This window comes from Pogonomyrmex barbatus, unplaced genomic scaffold (genome assembly GCF_055798465.1).
Source record: "Pogonomyrmex barbatus isolate J1 unplaced genomic scaffold, ASM5579846v1 scaffold3, whole genome shotgun sequence".
Classification (NCBI taxonomy): domain Eukaryota; kingdom Metazoa; phylum Arthropoda; class Insecta; order Hymenoptera; family Formicidae; genus Pogonomyrmex; species Pogonomyrmex barbatus.
Genome location: NW_028297127.1, coordinates 15,299,464 through 15,321,462, shown reverse-complemented (window position 1 = coordinate 15,321,462; position 21,999 = coordinate 15,299,464). Strand labels below are relative to the sequence as shown.

Here is a 21,999-nt window from a genome sequence, read left to right as displayed (position 1 = left end):
CGTGTCCTTTTTCGTTGTCCATTCTACGCAAATCTGGAATGTTATCGTTGAGCGACACTATCTCCCGCGTTAATTAATCTCGATCACGATGGGGCACTCATCGCAGTTTGTCCGACATTAACGACGTGACGCGTTATTACTGTTTTACATGCTTGGTTCAGAGGAGCTGCATGCGAGGGTTAAAATTACATGAGATGGAAGGGTGCGTAGTTACGATCGCAATCGCTTTTCGCGGAACATGTGGAACAAAACGTGCGTACCAGGCGAGAAATGACGAAGGTAAGTAAGCGTAACACATGAAAGTAATAAAGTATGTAACGCCCTAATAATAGATGTTAAGAAAACATTTAATAGAGTATTATAATTATATAAGTATTATGTATATAACAACTTATAATAGGATAGCCGCGATAAATTGCGCAATAAAGAAATCCGTTAAAAAAGCTATGTATAAAAAACTTTAAAACAAGAGAAAAAAAATATTATTTATTAATTTATTAATTATTTATTAATTTTTCAGTGAAAAGTAAATTAAAATGTAATTATTGATAAAACTGTAATTTCTAAGAATTTTATAAGATAAATAATAATATTTTATTATAAACTTGAAAAAAGTAAAAAATAGAAAATAGGATAAATATTTGTGAAGCTATCGATGAAAACGTCATAGCTTTTTATATGGTTTTATGCTGGTTTTCATTTTAACCTTTCGATTCGGCTGTGCAGCGAGATTTCAGTATCATTAAATGCATATTTGTTACATCCAATATATTTGTACCGCTGCCACGTTTCAAATTTTATATAACAAAATCAAATAACAAATTTTACGAAGTAATAATACAGATAAATACAGAAAACAATTTGATATTGTTGAAAAGAAGATTTGTGGAAACAAATCGGAACGTATGTGGATAAGTTTGATAATTCATAAGAGCAAACTAATAATTCAATGTTTCTTATTTTTGTTCATCGATAGTCTCTTATGATATCAAATTGCGATGGAAAGTAGATGCATCTTCTTTGAATCTATTATAAGTGCATTTTGTGATTTTCATTTTGCAAATACCTCATGAAAAAAACTCGACTTCGATATATCCATACACTCGCGAGCTATCATCCACTCCGCATGTCAGCAGATCGATGTCGAAAGATGGACGTGCTCATTTTCATGGGTACCCTATTAATCGCTGCAGTCATCATGTGTATGCCAATAGCTGATTACGTGTATGTTGCGTGTACGTGTTGTGCGAGTTTGCAAGTGTGTGTGTATTTACGTATGTCAAAGTGGACCGCGATGCGGTCCCTCACGTATCATTGTCAATTGATACGTACTTGTTACCCTTGCCAGATATCAACAATGACATTTTACCCTGTTCCATCTACACACATTTTATATCGCGATCGATTTCACGATCCGTTGACCGAGCCAAACAGCTTTGAACAGCTCGAACTCAATTTTGGTGACATCGTCGATTTTCGAAATACCGATGTGTGTATTCACAAAACATATAATATTGGTTTTACTGTATGCTCTCCCTATGCAGCTTTGGCTAATAAACGCTTTAAAAGTAAAAGTATTCTGTGATAACTTTTATCGGCTATTTCAATATTTAGTGGTATTTACTGATAAATTCGGACATTGATTGGATATTTGCTTTTATTGAGATTGCTATTGGGGTGTATTCGTTATTGAAAGGAATGATTGATTTCACATATAGTGGCTTACCAAAATATTCAAACGATAATACGTCTATATTAAATCGAATAAAATCGTTCGGATACTTTTACAAAGCATTTTGCACTCGATGTAATCTATGCATATTTTTTTCTCTCTACTTACATTCTTTCATTTATATGCTCTATATATATATATATATATATATATATAAAGATATTTATAGATATTTTGAGATTTTGAATTGTTTAAAAATTATTAACTTCAGCAAGGAGGAATCGATAGTGCACCGAACTATAACAGCTCAATAAATTCCGAATCCACGGGTAGCACAACACTCTTTTTCACAAACACTCAGTGATTTATTGTCTACCGCAGAACGAGAAACAGAATAGATTATTTATATCCTATGAAAGCCATTGTTTCTTGAAAAAAATATCATTTTAAAATACAGTAGAAAAATAATGTGTAATAAAAGCAGTCATCATAAAATCTATTGAAAGTCTGCTAATTTAATGTCTAAATTAAGACTTAATACAGAACAGAACAAAATGTTATTTGGTATGTATATAAAGCCACATTTCTTAATGTCCTTAAATTCTAAAAAACTTGGGAGTAATTTAACTATTTATTTGTACGATTCTCATTGCTGATTATTGCCCAATATATTCTCGGGCAAAAAAAATAAAATAAAATACAAGTAATCAACATCGATAAATATCGAATAAGCACTCCAATAATGTATATGCTATATGTATATTTTTTCAAAGAGAAGCGAGTCAATATTGCAACGGAACAAGCCGAGTTGATACCGTTAAAACATTAATAATTTACCCCGAATAACCAGACAAAGTTTCTCACCGCGCAGCATTTCTCCCGTTTCCTCTTCGCCTAATCGTAGTTTTCTCGCGTGTTGTCGAGACCGATGAGAAACTTTACAAAATTGGAGCTTCTCTTGTTTTAAGGAGAAATTATCCGCATTATAAAGAAACTCTTATCTGTTTCCGTTGTTCTTTGTGTAAATAGCAACGCGTATTCGGCGGAACCTGCTTGCGTTCCGGGATATCGTTCAGTTTGAGAACTCGCGGTCCCGGAACGGAGAGTTGTCGTTTCTCTTGCGAAAGTTGTGCACAATCTCTGCAATGAAGAATTCCCGAGAATCGCCGAGTGCACATGTTACGCGTGTCTCTTCCCTCTTGTCGTGCTCTCAAATCGCCCGAAATCACCCTCGGGAAACGTAGGCTTGTTTCTCACCTCGTAATTATCGCGTCGAAACACGCTCTCTCGCCGCAATGCAATGGGATCGAATGGACCAAGCGACAGCACAGTCAGTTAGCGTATAGCGATGGGTTAGAGTGCGCGCATAGTTCGTTATCGATACCGTTAATCGGTGAGTTAGTTCACAGAGGCATGGCGTTGTAGAGATCCAGATTGGGATGGTAAAAGAGCGGTGTTGGAGTGGGCGGGTTATGGTGGGGCGCGGGCTGCGCCTGTATGAGGTTCAAGTTCAAGTTCAGGGGCGCGATGTGGGCCGCATTGTGGTGGTTAAGGTGGTTAAGGCTAAGATGGTTACCTGTCGGGTAGGGTAATCCGAAACTAGGGTACCCAGAATAGCCGCGGCCCGCCGCGTATGCCGCGTACGCTGCCGCTGGGAAACCTGTAAACACAACGAAAATTTCCATTATACTTCTCATTATACTTCTCACTCATGTACAACTCGTTAATTAAATCCTCTTGCCAACAGGAAACAGCGTAATCATTCGCATCAATGACTTTAAAGAATAGCTAAGCTTCTTTGCACATTTTATTATATATTATTAAATATTGTATGTCATAATGAAATGTTTTTTTATTTTTTAGAGACATGCAATTTTGCTGTTAATATCGTTTTATACATAGACACAGCTTCAGATTTCTTTTGATCTCTTTCATGTACTTCATGTACGTCATGTTCTCATAATTTAAATTACTCAATACATTATTTGTTGAATTTATATCTTGAAAAATTCAAATAAACATCAAAAAGTTTAAAAATATTTATGTAAAGAAATATTTTAAAAAATCACATCTCCATTATCGCATTTGATTAAATTCTGTAATAAAAAGTTTAAAAAATTCCACATACACATGTTATATTATTTTTATAGAAAAACCAGTTATTAAAGAATTAAAACTAATGAACAAAATTAATATTTCTCTAATCATTTCATTGAATTGATGATAGTAATTTATCGGAACAAAGATGAAATTTATTTACTCTGTTAATTATTAGGTTAAACCTATTAAGTTATATCCGTCGGATATAGTCATATCTATTCTGCTAATTAGGTTAAATTTCCATTAATGCAAAAGCTAATGAGAGGTTAGTAACTAATCCGGCAAATTCTAATATTTACATACGATCGTATCAGTCAACTGGAAGATATGCTATAGATAGAATGTATGTATGTTAAAACAAATAGGTGAAATAGGCAATTATGTATCAAGGCTGTCGAGCTATATGGTATCATTATTATTTTAGTTATGTCTATAATAGTGATCGTCAGTAGATATCGAATTCTTTACTATGTACAAGTTCGTACATATTTTACGTACTCACCGTCAGGTAATGCTCCCAGAGACCACATAAAATCTATAAGAAAAAACAAGTTCGATTAAAATATAATTTCAAGATAGACCAACGTATCGTGAATACTTTTTTTACTCATTTTTATCAACACTTTTTTTATTTCGATTCTTTTCCCTTTATTTATTGCGTGTTCGTTAGTGCAACGATTTCAAGTCCATCAAAATTTCTGCAACTACGTATGAAGAAAGATATTGATCGCTCGAAAACTTTCAAAACAAACTACGTGTCAAAAATAAAGTGTTAATTATCTCCTACGTGTTAATTATCTTCGCGAAATTTTATATGTTGCAGGACCAATATTTTTCTTCGAGCAGGCGAAGGTGTAGGCCTAAACATTTAAGAATATGTACACGGAGATAAGTTAAGTATGAAGCGAAGCGTTGCAGAAATTCGTCGGGATCAACGACTTAAGTGTAACGGATGACTAGGTCCAAACGATAAAAGAGAACGTAAAATGAGAAAAAAGAAGATAAAAAACAGGATTAGAAGCTTTCTAGGTTAATTAGAGAGTGAGAAAACGAGTGTAAAAGAGAGAAAGAGAGAAAAAGGAAAGAGAGAAAAAGAGAAAGAGTGAGAGAAATAGAATGATAGAGAGATCAAGGCATCCATGAAATTTCATAATTCGATACTAATTCAAAAGACCACACAACTAAGATTCTCACTATGTATATGTATATATCGCATCGACTATATAGCGCATTTTCTAAACTGTGTGACAAGGTACTAAATAACTACGCGCGGCCGAGGTATTTCCAATCTACGACAAAATAAACCCTCCTATGAACTATAGTTATTGTAGCCTTCAAAGGTATTGGTTAATTATTTACCGTTAAGTAATATCTGCTAGGCTGTCTATATAGCTTATTAGATATCGACTAAGGGTCGGTAATATGCCACCACCCGATTGTCTTTCGCAAACTTTGACAGATTTGCAGGACAATTGAACAATTGGATATACACGTATATTGATTACCGCGCTGCATTTTTTTATTTTTCTATATCCTTTTTCTATATCGCGTGCGTGGCATAACACCGACACCACTACCACATTTATATTGACGATACAATATTGAAAAAAACACCGACCACAATAATACTACACTACTAGACTCACTATGCTAGTGTCCATATCGACGTTGCTCTCACAATATTACGCAGATGGAAAAAAGTATAAGAGCGTTTATTCTAGCCATTAAAATACACTGATACATATTATTAATAGTATTAGTAATTTCGTACCTAAAATCTCTCTACCGGGCTGGTTTTGATTACGTCAAGCGCTCAATGGTACTTTACTATCATTTTGCACTCTTTTTCTCTGTCTTAATGGCTTTCTAAACTCTTCCGAGCTACAATAAGATTTGCATATACGTCGAGCACTATTTCGCATTTATCTCAATATTAATTATCGTTTGTAACATTATATAAATATACCTTTGTCACTTCATCGAAACACGTGAATAGATCTCGACGATATTATGTAAATACTCTCGCGCGAAGTACGCGCGTGCTTTCTATATGGCATCTACGTTTACACCCTGTACTTTCTCAGATGCAACATATCGATCTCACGTAGAGCAGACATTTACGTACGACGTATTAACATTAACAGTCTCTCGTAGTTCCGAGGAGCGCATAAAGCCTGTCTCAGCTCGAGTTTACGATCTAGTTGCCGGTCGATTAACATTTACGTCACATCAATGGCTTCGACAACGTGAAAATTCATTGAGCTACTACTCTCACTAGAATTTTATGTTTCCCCTTTGATGTGTGTGTTTCGTCTCTCGGGGGAGGAGAATATTCGCGAGATTCGTGTATCGGGGATGCATTCCGTCGAATCGTTCTGCGTTCCCGTAACAAATCATCTGATACTCTTTTGTATACTCCCGTGAAATTCAAAATCCGGCCCAGCCAAGTGTCACGAGGACCAACAATGAAACCGCACCTTCAAGGTCTGGTCTACTTACGAAACTGACAGTGTTGCGCCTCTCGGGCTAAATACGTAGTTTCTAGGATACACGTCTCACGCATTATTATCAAGGTAAACGGTGCTATGTGGCTTAAGAAAAGTTAAGTACTATGTAACAAGTAGTATATGAGTGGGATATACGGGAGCTGAGGCATTAGGTATAGACAGGTATACGCATATATATTTAGTATGTATCCTATATAGAGAGGTATAATATTACGTGTAACGTAATGTAAATGTAACTATGTAACATAGCTCGTTAAGTAATAGGTACAATATAATAGGTCTCTTTGAAGCCGCTGGTAATGCGTATTCTTCGCGGAAGATGCCGAGTGACCACGCTTTGTCTCACTTTCCCCCGCGAATAATCCTGTAAAAGCGTATGTGAGTGGGAATGTGAACGGCAAAGGCCAAATTTTACCTTCCCTGTGAACAATTCTTCGTCGACGGTCAAAAGCGAGTGCACGATCTTCCGCGAAGACGAGCGCCTAAAATATAATCTAAGCTAACGATATCATAGTGACTTCCCAAAAGCTATAGTCCACTAGTAGTCTCAACGGTAGGAACGTGTACATAGTATATTAATTCGCCCAAAACTGATTCGCTCTAACTAATCGAACCTAGAGCGCCTAGAGTCTCAATAATATCTAAGGTCTGATAACAACACAAATGTTTACCTAGTTACCTAGATATGTAAAGATAGATAGATATACAGACTTCGATATGTATATATCTGTTTAGTCTATTACAAAAAACTATAAGGTGTAATGCGGCTCTCACAAAATATATCGATATTAATATCAAATACTATGGCGTTACCAAATAGGTAAGATACAAAACAATGTAACGTATATATCGTCTGGCGTAATCTATAATGGATCGTTAGGTACGTATCAGTATAGAATGTCCGAAAACTGTTGATACGTATTTTTAGATATCGGATATTTAGATAGATGTATTTTGGATAACTGTTTGATCGTGAGAACTACCGTCCAGAACCGTTATATTTCGAATTTCAATGTAAAATAATAATTAAGTCACGATAATTTTCCGTTCCGTTTAGAATACCCGTTTGAAAGTCAAATTTTATCATCTATAGTTATTCTCTGAAATTTGTTTTATCACACAATTATTCAACGTTGATATTTTGATTTAATTACTAATGTCAATGACATATTATACCGCCAGTTTTGAGACACTCCATACAAGTATAGAATATAAATATATTATTCATATATACGTATATATATATATATATGTATATAGATTCACGTATGCATGTATATACATATAGATAGTGTCGAGCTCGTGTCTTTTCTTTTGACTATTTTTATATCGTCTAAACATTAAAACATTGAGTTCTTTCTTGCTTCGACATTATGAAATTTCATGAAGTCACTTGCGAAAAATATTCCGGAAGACGCGACAAATGAGAAGTGCACGTGTCGCCGACCATTTCCTGCGGGCTCTCGTCGCGCTAACCGCCGTCTCGCCGCATTGCCGACAATTTGCGTCGGCATGCGCCGCTAATTGATTTCTTTCAATTATCGCTCGCGTGCTGGCGAGCGGTACACACGGAGAACTGCTGTTACCTGGGGGGAGAGGTTGTTTTCTCTCTTTTATTTTATTTCAGTTTTCTGATAAAATATTCGTAATTAATGGCCTCGAAAAGCGCGCTCGCTATTTGAACGCGAACGATCGTTTCCCGAAAAATATCCTGCCGTTTTTTTGAAGACGTTCGAAAATACGCCACGAAACGCGACCCATTTTTCCATATTCTCCATCGCGACTCATAATTATATCACCCGGTCTTGTCGCGTAACCTCGCAGACCATTTCTACGTTAGAGCTTTGTTCGCATCACTAAAATTTCAACTAGGTTCTACTAACGAATTGACAGCCGCCAAACGAACATACGATCTTCATCGAGGAGTTGTCGTTTCGTTTCCCCATCAGGGTGACCTGAAAATCACCGCTCATCTGTCTTTCGATTTCCTGTTCTCTTATATCTTCTTTGTTGAAGGCATCAAGCCTCAAGTTGCTATTAATTTCTACAGTATTTTAATTGAAGTGCTTTTAACGGTAAGTGTGATAAACATCGAAAACTTAATTATTCGACGTCGGTATATGATTGAGATTTAATTAGATTTAACTTGTACACTTACTATCTGTTCGATCTACCTACCTCTTTATTGATGTATATAAAGAATATTTTTTATATAGTTATATTTATTTTCAGAATACACTTTAATAATTTATTAAACTAACAATATACAAAATTTAAATTAATTATTAATAAATTAATAATTTTTAATTTTTAATATGTTTTGGATTTTTTTCAATTTTTCTCATTTTTCAATTTTTTCAAAGAAATATAATCATACAACTCGTACAAAAATGTATTTTAGAAAACATTATTCTCATTTCTCTTAAAGAGATGACACGATCTCCATATAAATTTTACTTTTACATTTAGCCATGTTTTATTAAGAAGCAAAAGATATTTTAAGAATTTTACTTTACATTTTATCGAATTGTAAATTGATAAATCGAAAGACACCCCTCTAAGAAGATACGTTCGATGCGACGGCGATTTACTGTTTGAGCAATATTGGATCATTTCGGTCCGTTTTTCTCTACATTTGAACACTTTGTTTATTGTCTTACTACCAGCGTTACTAATCATCTACAAAATAACTACCAGTCTTTTGTGATACGTTTGTTTCATTGCTACAATCTAGTTTTTCCACTACGAGAAAATGAGGCCCCATAGATTATTACTACATCGAATAAATCTGCAATTTCGCTACGCGTTTTCTCTTTTGTTTCTACGATCACAGTTTTGCCGAACATTGCCAACCGCGAACAGCTCCGCGGAAATATCGCGTTCTCGATATGTATTTCGAACCGGTAAGTAAGTCGACCTTCCTAAATCTACGATATTGCACTTTTTGAAATTGATATCTATCACGCCCGGTTGTTTCATTACTGATCGACATATATTAATACTTTCGATTTCTTTTGTTAACTATTCACTTCAAAATGAAGGCTAAAACAGTCTCAGTTAAGGAATGTGCAAAGTCCTGTTTAATCTAATATTTCGTTATATTGTAATATTTTATTTTTAGAAAATAATTTATATATGAGAGACTAGCTTTCTTTCTCACTAGAATCTTATAATTAATAATAAGTATTTTTATAATTAATAATAAGTAAATAAAAATAAAAAATAAGTAAATAAAAATCATAAAGAATATGTTTTTGACCAATAATATCTTAGATAGATTCAATAAAATACAGATTTCATTTGTATAAGTATATTCAATCTATTGAGCTTCGAATTTTATAATGTATATGTAATTCAAATCGATTTATTTGAAATAACAAGTTTTGGCACGTATCAAAATGTGATTTTTAAACAAAATAGAAAGTATTATGTTTGTGTTTTACAATCATATTATTATCGTCCTGTTTATGTATAAATCGCAAAACTCATAATATATTATAAGACCGATAAAAATCCTAATCAAGGTAAGGTAAATATAGAAAAAAATGATCAATTGAAATTCGATAAAACAACATTTGGACATAAATGTGACACCCCCGAACGAGCAATTATTGCGGTCGCGAAAGGGGTGTGAGTATCGTTGGTCATAGGCCGATCGTAGGTATCGGGTGATAAACGGCGCCCATGTCGAGGCCTTGAACACCGAGCAGATCGCTCATAGAGTAAGTGAGCGCGGCGGCACGCGACGCGGCCGCGACCGGATGTGGCCGGTAAGACGCCGCGGCTGCGGCCGCGGCTGCTGCCGCTATGGCGCGTTTCACGTCGTAAACCGCCGCCGCGGTGGTGGCAGCCGCGGCAGCCGTCGGCGCGGCAGCACCGGCCGCGTACTGGTAAGTAGCGGCCGCGCTCGGAGCGGCGGTAGCGACTATCGGAGCCAGCAAGTGATGGTGAGGAGGCCCGGCGGTGGCTGCCGCGGCTGCATGTGCAGCGGCAGCTGCCGCCGTCGGCAGGGGATACGGCGCGTAACGATAGGTGGTGGGGGTGGGTGTTGCGACCATCACCAACTCACCGTATGCGCCTCTGCTGGCCGCTCGCGTCTTCGCCAAATTCGCTGGGAGCATCACTTCCTTTGGCTGTGCCTTCTTGCACTCGACCTTGAAATTTTAGATAGAGCAGGTAAAGAGACAGGATACAGTCGCATATGAAAAACGACCGTCTTGAGTCAAGAGTTGATTGAGAGAAAACTGATGACTAGACTAAGTGGGATATTTCATTAATTGAAATTTTTTAAGTATAAGGTTATACGTCATTCGTAGTTCAATTGTTAAATATGTAGATTTGAAGTTAAAAGAGAAATTAGAAATTAATTGTTAACATCATTTGTTACATATTTTTTTCATTAATTATCAGAGTTGATTGTCAACTTGCGCTGAAAATATTAACATTCTTTTTACTAAAAATTTTGTAAAGAATAAATAATTAACTATAGAGGGTGAAAATTGGAGAGATATTAAATCAGATGCGTGCGGCTTACTTTAGAATTATTGATACGAGGTGACATCAAGAAAATACTTGACCAATATAAAAGAGCTTTTCATCGTAGCAGAAAGCAAACAGATCTCTCTTACTGGAGAAATCGTGGCTAGCTCTTCCATCTTTCGCCTACGATTTCTCCTGCATGTACATTCCACATGCGTGTCAAATACAAATAACAGAGACAAACCTTCTCGATTATACGGGAAATTAATTCTGCTCGACATTATACCTGCAGGCAGGGAGCAGAAGGCAAATACCTTTTGATGCGACCTCTGCGGTTATATAAAGTAAAGGGAGAACATCCTTTTCGGGGGCAAAGACTTCATTCTATGAGTAGATTTTCCTGGTTGGTGACTCACCATTTTGTTGTTGATTTCGTGGAAATGGATCTCGCAGACTTTGTCGACGACATCCTCGCTTTGAAACGTAACGAATCCAAAGCCTAAAAGAAAATACATAAATCCTTATTACATTTTGAATGAATTTTTATATTCTATGTTAAAAATTAAGAGTAGAATTAATGACTTTCTTATAAAAGTATATTATTTTCCTTTCAAATTTAATTTTATAATTTCTTATATTTTCCAATATAATTCTAATAAAATAACTCACAGCAATGCATCACTTATTCGTGTTTTAAGCATTATACGTATCATATTACACGTATGATAAAATGAGGAAAGCTAAATTATTATATCATATAAGCATAATATTTGGCGTTCGATCGAATTAATTCATATATTAATATATGCATAATCTTGAATTAGAGTACCAGTAGTGGCAGAAATGCGAAAGCGCTCCGATTTTGCTGCATATTCGCGGGGATAAGAAACCATGCCGGATTTCCATTAATTTAGCTGACGGAGTAAACGAGTCTCGCTTCTTCCCTCATACCGCACGCCCTCGAAAACGCGGTCTGTAAGCGAAATCTCTGCGAAATTTATTTCAGCCGAAGACGAACAGCGGGGAAAGAGAGACAGCGAACCGGAGAAGAGAGCCGTAACTTAATCAAGCATCAAGGGTTATTAAAAACTTTGCATTGCTCTCCGGGCGATTTTAATCTCGCCCTTTCCATGCGCCAGCGCTTCTCTCCTTTAGCTAGTAATTCAGCCTCGAGATATCCGGCAAGTGCGAGTTATACGAATGTAGCGCGCGATGTTGCTTAAGATAACCAGGATTTAGTACTTCCGTACCGAAACAGTTGCCGAAGCTGCGTTAGGTGACCCATAATTAAATGCATCCGGTGGTCATCCGGGAGGAATGTAAGCTGGCAATCCGCGATTTTAGTGCAGGAAAGTTAGAGCAAAGTACGGTACATCAAAGGCTGCAGAGATTATTAATTTCCATGTAACTATCTTCCCTAATATTTTCGAAATTAATCTAATATCCCAATAGATAAAAAATTTAAATAAATGTTTAATAAAATGTTCAAATATTGTAATTTATATCCGATAAATAGTAAATGTGAAAGAAAAAATAGCAAATTTAGGATAGAGGAAAATCTTTTCATAACAAAATGACTAAATATTTTTGAGAAATTTTTAAGAAAATGCTCGCATTTATCTAGAAATTAAGATAGAATATATAATCAATATATAATCGGACGATAGTCGAGCCTAAATGACGTAATTTACGATAGATATCGTGCGCTTAATTGCTGGATAAAACGGCCAGGTCGTTACTTCGGAAAGAAAACTTGCCAACGTTGGGACAATATGTGCGCGACACATTCAATTATTCAATGACACCATTAATCGTTCGGCTTGTCTTCCGGATTCTTTCTCTCTTACATCTTCTACGCTATCCGTCTCCGGCGTATCCACTCCCATCTCGACCGTTTCGTTCCGTCTCTCGCATCCTCTCATCCACCTAAGCTTCTCCTCTTGCTACGAGTATAGCACGAGTGATTAAGTTATAAACTTGGCAAGACGTCCGTTTGAGCGCGGAAGGGGCTTACTTCATTTATGTAATTTATAGTACTCTGCCAGTCTAGCTAACTCCACGGAGCCCAAGCACTCCCCTAACACAAAGGCCATGTCCTGACACCGGTAACATTTAACTACCCTACCTCGGCCCCCTACTCTCATTACTTTGACGATTCTCTCCCCGCGAGCATAGTGCGGCACCGTTGACATTCCTCGATAGTGTTTGTCTTCTCAAATGCGTTGCGCGGAGTATTACATAGTCTCCTTTTAAGAGAAAATAAGGGATTATGATTTATTCTGTAGAAAATGATATTATTTACGGTATTATATTCCAGTGAATAAGTTCTTAAAATATTTCTAATAAGATAAAGTCTTGTAATTCTTAATCGTGTTGAAGGTAGAATGCTTATCATCTTCAAGGCTCACTTTCTTTATGGCATCAAGAACGATAAGGGATGACCGAAACGGGAGCATGGTCAGCGATCCGCGGAAGATCCAATAAATTGTGAGTGGTGAGACGTCCCTTTCTGGAGCGAATTCGAATTTTCATAAGGAAATTTATTTGCCGTGGCTGGACGGTCATAGTCACCCTACCAAACTCCATTTTCGCGCGGTAGTCGACAAAATGCCGTTCTCGTCGATCGGTCGGGGTTGAACAAGGTGAGAAAAAAATGTGTGCTCAGCTGACCGACCACTAGTCGCCAGATGTGCTCATTTTAATAAAAAAAAGCACTTCAAGATATCTTTCATCCTTGAGCTCTTTAAATGATCTATAAACGGTCTCTCCTAGATAGAATTATCGCTGCGGCCTCTCTGTCACAAAATTACGGCCCTCTTTCATTCAAAGAGGATGCAAATCTGGATATCTATCTGGAATTTCATAAAAGCCGTAAAGTTATGACTGATAAAGTAAAAACTTGTGTATCTCTCATTATTACTATGGAACAATATTATATGGAACAATATTAAATTGTTATTTTCATCAATTGATAATACAGCTTATATTGATACATGTGATTCTGATAAAATAAATATTATTTAAATTTCACGATAAAAAGTAAATATTATCATTTAAAAGTGCAGCGTTGCATCAAGAATTCATTATTTCCAATATAATAAAAAAAAACCAATTTATTTAACAGATTGAAATTATAATATTTTTAAGCGCAACATTTGAAAAAATTTATATTATAATACAAAAATTTACTTATCATATTACGCAATGTATACGTATAATTAAATGAGATAAAAAACCTTCGTCACCATCAAACAAAACAAAATTTTCATCTTTATTGATGCAACTCTACTTCGTCTTAAATAAAGAAATCAAAGAAGCAGATGACGAAGAGGAGAAGCCGCTCTATTTTCTTCGCCATCTTCCTTCTTGGTAACATGGCACTCCTCTTCATCCTTTCACTGCCGCTCGTCGACCCCTTGTTTCTTCCTATACCGCTTGTTCTCCCTCTGATTCTCGAGTATAATGCGACCTCGCCATTGTGCCGAGCGAGCGCGTGTTAACGTTTAAAAGCCGCGCAGCGGCCGGCGAACGCGTTTCAGAATTTTATCGTGCATTGAGAATAAAGGTAAAAGGTTTCTTTCAAAAGGCACGCCGGCGGAACGATTTAAAACTTGTAAATGGATACGAGGAGTTAGACCTCTGCGCTCTTTTCGCCTTCCCTTCGTCGTACCCTTTCCACCTTCGTCCCCCGTCTGCACATAAAACTTTCGCAAACTTTTGTTTGTTTCCCGCGATGTATTTACGACGCGGAATCTGGCTGATCGATACTGAAAGAGCTAGCAGGGAACGCAGTGACTATTTTATTTTTAATGTCGTTGAACTTTGATAGCTCGTTTTACGAGGAACGTCGACGATAATGATAACGATTACTTCACTTGCACGGGTCGCTTCATGCTGAGATTTAAGATACAGCTATGTTAGTCTTACGATTAATTCTTTTAATCAGTGACCACATTTTTCTTAATAATAAACTAAATTATCAACAACATTACCGCTTTTTTGTTTTTAGTATTGTCAAATTGAAATAAACTAATCTAATCAAGCATTTATACAAATCAAACATTAACTATAAAAATAATATTTAATGTTCTGAAATATATTATATTTCACAATAGAATTTAGTATATATATATATATATATATATATATATCATCAAAATCATATGATGATTATTATTATATAATAGTATTTTTCTCAGATATGTTCAATAATTAATACTATTACGACCACTCTGTACTTTTAATGTCGTCGAACTTTGATGACTTATTTTATGAGCGACATCGACGGTATCGATAATGGCTCTTTTAACGTGGTTCTAACATTGTAAAAGACGTCGTTTCATGTTGAGATTCAGCAATAAAATTTTGTTATTAATTTTCTTTCATTTTATGTAATGCGCGCTGATTGCCACATGGTCAAATAAATTGATCTCGCAAAGGACATACTTAATATTTTATTAATCAATAAATGAATAATAGAATGCATAATCAATAAATAGCATAATATTTGCGGACTAACAGTTTATATAATTCTTAACATATAATATTAATAATAATTACATTTAATGTTCGTTATTAAATACAAATCAAATCCCTCATTTACTTATGTTTTATTCTAAAGCACTAATTCTAATTAGCCACACAGGCTTCCATCGAAGGCTATCGTTATTAAACATGTATCATTATACCCGATTATCGATTAGGCATTTCAATACACACAATACAATCACCGCTAGAACGTCGATAAATCAAGATGGCGGAATACAAGTGCTGGAATTAATTTCGAGCTTCTCATCTTGCTATGACCTTAATCACTCCTCTCTTTGAAGTGATAATAGCCCAAGTTCCGAAGTAATAAAGACGATTATAGGTGTTCCTTCGTATCATTTAATAATTCTGTCATGAAAGTTTCTCGAGTATAGGATTTACGCGCGTAATCAATCGTTCAAGCATCTTCACATCAGCAATATTGTAACACCATGTACGTTATCTCCTTGATATCGATATCGATACTAAGTTCATCAACAACAAAGACGGTTATCAATTGACGCCTTACTGTGTAATTAGGCGTGTATTACGTGGCGATCCGGCTGTCGATTGAAATAGCAATAAATCAAGCGAACCATCCAAGAACCGATTTGCGCCCCAGCATACCGTGAATCTAATCGCTTTCTATCGGACGACCATAATCTAAGTTTCCGAAACAGCGATCGGCGCGGCCAGATAAACGTCTCGATTCTCGAAGCACAATTTCTCGTGCGATCGCCCAAGTTGCGATTTCACATCGCGATTGCCACGAATCGCCTTATCGGTCGATTGGCTTTTCCTTTAGCGTGGAATATCAGCATCTTTCCGGTTCCTTAGTACAAATCGATTGTAAATTCATTTCCTCTGGCACTCCCGTAATGCAAAACTACACTAGACTGAAATAATATATGATACATATATTTATGTATTATATAAAAATAAATCATTTGAAGAACAATTATATCGTGATCTAAATATGATTATTATTATATCGAATATTTCAAGAAAAGAAAATTTTGCCGGGTAATAAATATAGTGTAAAAATATCGCCATCAAACTGCACATGAGACATAAATTGAATATACCTTACTTCTCATACAACTTTGTGCGCGCTGCAAAGAGTGCGTAAATAACTCGTTTATTGTGTATAACCCGTTTGTCCTGCTTGCAACAATATAATAATCCCGTTATAATGCTCTCAATTCCTAATTCAGTTAATTCAGTTCAATACGGAGTTGGTAAAACGATAAAACGAGAGTAACAAACGATGCCTTTGACCGTCGCCGAGTACGACAGACTTTTAAGCCGTCTCCTGGAAGAAGGGGGGAAGTGAGTAGTAACGATTATTGCTGGTCGGCCCAGACCTGTTCCGGACAGGAAGTTAGTGGTCAATAAAGGTCCGCGGCACGTTACTGCTAGTCGACTCGTACTGAGCTTTCGTAACGGTCTCTACGGATGTACCCACCTATAACCGATTAATATGTTATCGCGTACTGTACGCGCGGTGTTCTACAGACTTTCCTCTCATCGATCGTGATATCGATAACCGTTCCTAAAGTTTCTATGACAAGCTCTAAATATCCGTCATCCCTCCGCTTCTCACGCGACGTTTTAATTTCTAATGAGTATTGAACGAGGGACATAACTCCGAATGGCTGATCACCTTTTTAAAATTGCGCGATCGCAAATGTTGTTGCTGGCTATTACAAATTGCAAAGGGAAAAATTGTTTTTCCTTTCTTTTTAAAGTACAAAATCGAAAAAAATGAATAAAATAGATTGAAGAAACAAATAGATTTGAAGAAACCTCCACCCAATTGTTACTTTAATTTTTTACTTATAAGGTAAGAAACTTTTAACATTTTAAAATGTTTTCCCTACAAATATATTAATAATTAAAAATATTTTATCACAGTTTAAGTAATGTGTAACGAAAGATATGAAATTGAAATAACTCACTCTGCGCTTTTGTATTAATTGTACTCATTAGAAACTGCATGCAATTATATTATTAGAATCTGCTCGATATAAACATGTTTTTCTTATCAATCTAATTTGCGTGTTTCGTAATTATAAAAATCTTGACAACATTGTGATAATTGATAAGTAATTTAAAGAATGAAATATAGAACTTATTAAGTATAAATTCTCTTTCTCTTTCTCATCGCACGCGTAGACGTTAGTCTATATAATTTAAAATATCTCACCGCGTCACACGGAAACCCCTCGAGGTATCAATGTCTCCAAGTTTATTAACAATTCCGAGCTGCTTCTGAAATTTGCTAGAGTAAGTTTGCTCCCAACGGATGACGCTTTTTCGACGTTGCGCGGTTCTAAGTTATATATTTATATTTCGGAAATACATTCTCGACTGTGGGAAATCGCGTCTTATGCCACCGAGTCTTGAGAGTTAACGTGTTTGGAATATTGAGTGAGTTTATGTACTAGATTATGCACTTTGAAGACGATTTTGTCATTTGGTATAATCATTATCTACATTTCGGACTTTATCTCTCTTCTTCTCCTTCTTCCTTTCCCTTTTCCTTCCCTCCTTTCTTTCCTCTCTCTTTCTCCCTCTCTTCCTCTCTCTTTCTCTCTTCTTTTTCTTTCTTCTCTCTTTTCTTTGCTCTCTGTCTGTCTGTCTGTCTTTCTCACTCTCTGATGCGGTTTCAGTTGGTCTGAGTAACGGATATCAACTTGTTGATTTACCGTGCTAACCGCAAAGCTGCGGTTGTGAGGTGTCCGAACTCTCTTGGCAAGCCATCACTTTCTAATAGCCGTCCTAAAACTCATATATAGCTACACCGATCCGTTATTCCTTGGCATCGATCAACGCTACAGTCCTGCTGTGTTTAAGCCACCTGGGTATTCGTCGTTATTAATCCCTGAATTATTCACAGACAGGTATTATCACACGTTTCATATGACATCCCACGTTAGGGGAATATGAGCATGTACTAGAAGTAGATATTTTGAGGTGTTATATATACTCAGCATCCCGAAAGCGTACATATAAAACGCATACAACACTTCCTTTGTAAAAATTTTATGACAAATTTATAATACATGACAAATATATCATTTGAATATATCATTTTTTTACAAAAAAAGATGAAATTACAATATTGCGTCTACTGTAATCAAAAAATAAGTATATCTAAACATATTCAAAAGGAAAATAGATAATTCATAAAACCATTAAAATAATCTTGAAGATATTACATAGTTTTCGAGTTCTTCATTGAATGACAAAATCTTCATAAATATACAACATGCACAAATCATAAAGTTCATTTATAATTTATATATCCGTTAAATGCAACAATGATGCTGTTAAGAATCTGCCAGAGTCAATACATTAATTCACGTGTATGATGACATGCAACTGGGCGTGAGTTACAAACCTACACGCCAAACAAAACACTCAAAATCCGTTTTTGTCTCGCGTTTGTGCGGCCGTCTCTCGTGAAGTTACGCCGCCATAAATTTTCGGAGATGTCACGAATGAGTGTCTATATAACCGTAGATTGTCGTAACGGGAGTAAAAAGACATAGAAGAGAGATGCCTCGTCTGCATTTACTACATGCTGATGTAGTAATTCGACTATGTATTTCATTATATAGCATGAAGAATTTTTTCTATGTTGATCGCAGCTGACTATGACAATTCAATATTGGAGATTATTGGAAAATATAAATAAATATGTAAAAATAAATATGTAATTGATGAAATCTCGCGACTGAATTTTAAAAAGATATTTAAAAATAATCTTAAAAAAATGAAATAATTGATTTTAATTGTTTAATTGAATGCTTTGAACCAGAAAATAATACGCTTTCAACGCCGTTTCAAATTTTATTTTCATAAAAATTTTAATAAATACTTTTATACTGACTTTTAGTTTTCTAAGGTAAAAAGAAATTTTATATCATGGTACAATGATTATAGGAGGGAACACAAAGTATAGTAATATCTAATATGCGCATGTCACAGTGGAATTCTGCTGAACAGAGCGATGGTGGAAACGCATGGCACATTAATTAATCACTGTTAATTAGATGTAAGTTTCTTAGATGTGAGTCAGCTGCTTTTTGCACGCCGCCGGCTGACAGGCTTCATCGGGGACGAACGGAACTGCAAACTGCACTTTACCGCATTTCGCATTTTGCTTAGCACGCAGCTGTGCTGGCGTCAGACGTCGGGCTCGTTCTATCCTCCCGCTATCTTCCCTTACTTTGTTACCCCTCTTCGGGTCCTCCGGGAAAGGGATTAAGCGAACGTACCAAATTGAGGTGCTTAAGTCGTCAAGAAGCAGAAGCAAAGAGGGTGAGGGATTGAAAGTGTGCGAGAGAGCGAGAGAGAGAGAGAGAGAGAGAGAGAGGGGGGGGGAGGGGTAGACAGGCAAAGAAACTAAGGGAGAGAAGAGAGATGCGGGAAGATTAGATGAAACTGAGCTTCCAAGCTGAGTTGTACCTTATGAATACGTTCTTTCGACCACGAAACCTCGATCTCCTTACTGACGATCAAACAGGCGATTGAAAGAATTCACGAATTTCCGTAAAGTTGGAAATTCTTTCTATGTGAACTTAAAAAAATTATCAATATTTATTAAAAAAATTCTATATTAAAGCTTCATGTAGAAATAATCGCAAGCCAAATTTAAAATGATTGTAATAATTAAATGGTTTTGTAAAATTTTATAAAAATGGGATTTATATAATAGAACAAATGTGAAAATTGAATGCTATCACTACGTATTTGTGTGACTTAAGTAAAAAGTAAATCGAGCTTTCAAAATAAGCCGCTTGTACGGTAGTGATAATAATTTCAATACTATATCATCTCTCGGTTCGTTAATAATATCGTTGTAACCGCATGATTTGTATCTGCGGGACTGACTCCATAATTTACTCTCTACAATTTCCCTGTTTGAAATTTAGCACTCCGGATCAGTTAAATGGCCCATACAAATTTCGATCATTCCATCTAATTCATTTCTACCTTTCATCTATGTTTTGCCTCTATCTTTCGTCTTTTCTTGGACGAATCTTATTGGCCATTGAAAATCGCGGCGAATTGCGGTCAGAATGGCGCCATAAGACATAATTGAACGGAATCCCTCTCTATTAGGGGCACCCATCATCTGACAGAGTTTGCTGTTCTCGGCCTTTATTTGGGAGAAGGGAACGAAGAACGAAAGGGTGGAGTCTCTTCGCCCTTTCACCGTTCTGCTTTTCGCATCTCTTCCGTACTTTCTCCCGGGTATCCGGGTCGCACCCGAAAAGCTCCACCTACATATCGTATTTGTCAGGTGCCTAGAAAGGAAAGTGGAGCGCCATTTCGTATGTAAGCCACACCGCGGGTTTCTTCCCGCGAAAATTGTGGCGATTTATTATCGCCTGGGCTTGCTAAGAAATGCCAGCGACGCGAAACGCACCCTCATACAGCTTGTTGCGTAATGGCATCTCTTTTACTGCCTTCGATAATCTTTCGAGGATGATACGTTTGCCGCTTTCCGTGAAAACTCTCTCTCTCTCTCTCTCTCTCTCTCTCTCTCTCTCTCTCTCTCTCTCTCTCGTAATATAATTTCAAAATAACTAAGACAACATAGTAAAAAATTTTAAATATTAGAAATAACGAAAATTTCATGATTTATATTTCTTTAATATTTTTCTATTGATTTTCTGGTAAAGAAATATTATATTTTAAAATATAGCAGTTTAACGCTGAAATAATGAAAAAAATGTTCATATGTCGTGTTTTTAAATTTATTGATGAAAAATAACAAATAAAGTGTTTTCTTACGTTATTTTACGTGTGGAAATAATTGACAAAGATATAAACTTTGGTAAATAAATATTTCTGTTATATATTTTAGCATTAATCTACTACAATTTAACTTTTGTTATCTTTTTTTACCTGAGAATCAAATAATATTATTAAAAATGCAAATAAAATGTAAATTTTGCAATATGTCAGAATTATTTCGATAGATCTCAATACGTTTAAAGAAAAAAATGTAACAGATATTCGGCTAGCTTTCGGTACAATTCTATCATTTTTTCTAAAAATTTGATACGACGATATCTAGCTAAGCGCTGGAAACAGAATGTAAATTTCATTACAACAGTACGGATAAATGAATCAGCTCGTATGCGAACTGAATACAGATATTTTGAATACGAAATAAACGCAAAATTTTCAGCACGAAATTCTCTGACGGTGCTTCCCTGAATACGTTGCATTTTCGAGTTCAATACAGACGAACGGAGATAAAGGAGCTAGTTTTACGAATGAAACGCCGAATTCTTAATCATAGAACGTCTCGCTTATTTTCGTATTCATCTTTTAGTCGGCAAGATCTGCGTGGAAGCGAGTATAGTTGCCTTTAAAAGGATCGAGTCTGGCAGATGAGAAATAGGGATGCTGTCGTAGCGGAGCGAGACCATCCTCCCGCTCGGTGGCCTCTCCTTATTGTAGCGTCTTGATTATGAGCAATAATGAGGGCATCCCCTCGCCTTAATCAACGCGGGTGGAATGGGTCGTCGACGGCGTCTTCGAGTCGTCGAATGTCGAGCGCGATTCTCAATTCGTAGCCTTGCCGAAATAATGAGTCTCACAATCAGCGCCTAGGAAAATGTTTACGCTGCAATTACCCGTCCGTACTGATCTGCATGCGAATTTGTAGACGCATTGTCGATATATTTATATATA

The 21,999-nt window shown here is 36.1% G+C and overlaps 1 protein-coding gene across 7 annotated transcripts in view; it reads right to left on the bottom strand.

Annotated features, from left to right (window-relative positions):
• The window catches only part of Rbp6 (RNA-binding protein 6), a 596,225-nt gene that overhangs the window by 38,374 nt on the left and 535,852 nt on the right, over positions 1-21,999 (bottom strand). For all 7 annotated transcript variants that reach the window (XM_089079353.1, XM_025218444.2, XM_011639884.2 and 4 more), the window contains 4 exons: positions 11,175-11,257; positions 10,349-10,433; positions 4,275-4,307; positions 3,249-3,332 (listed from right to left, as the gene is read on the bottom strand). In XM_089079353.1, the coding sequence (XP_088935479.1) occupies positions 3,249-3,332; positions 4,275-4,307; positions 10,349-10,433; positions 11,175-11,257 (285 nt within the window). The remainder of the gene's footprint in view (positions 1-3,248; positions 3,333-4,274; positions 4,308-10,348; positions 10,434-11,174; positions 11,258-21,999) is intronic.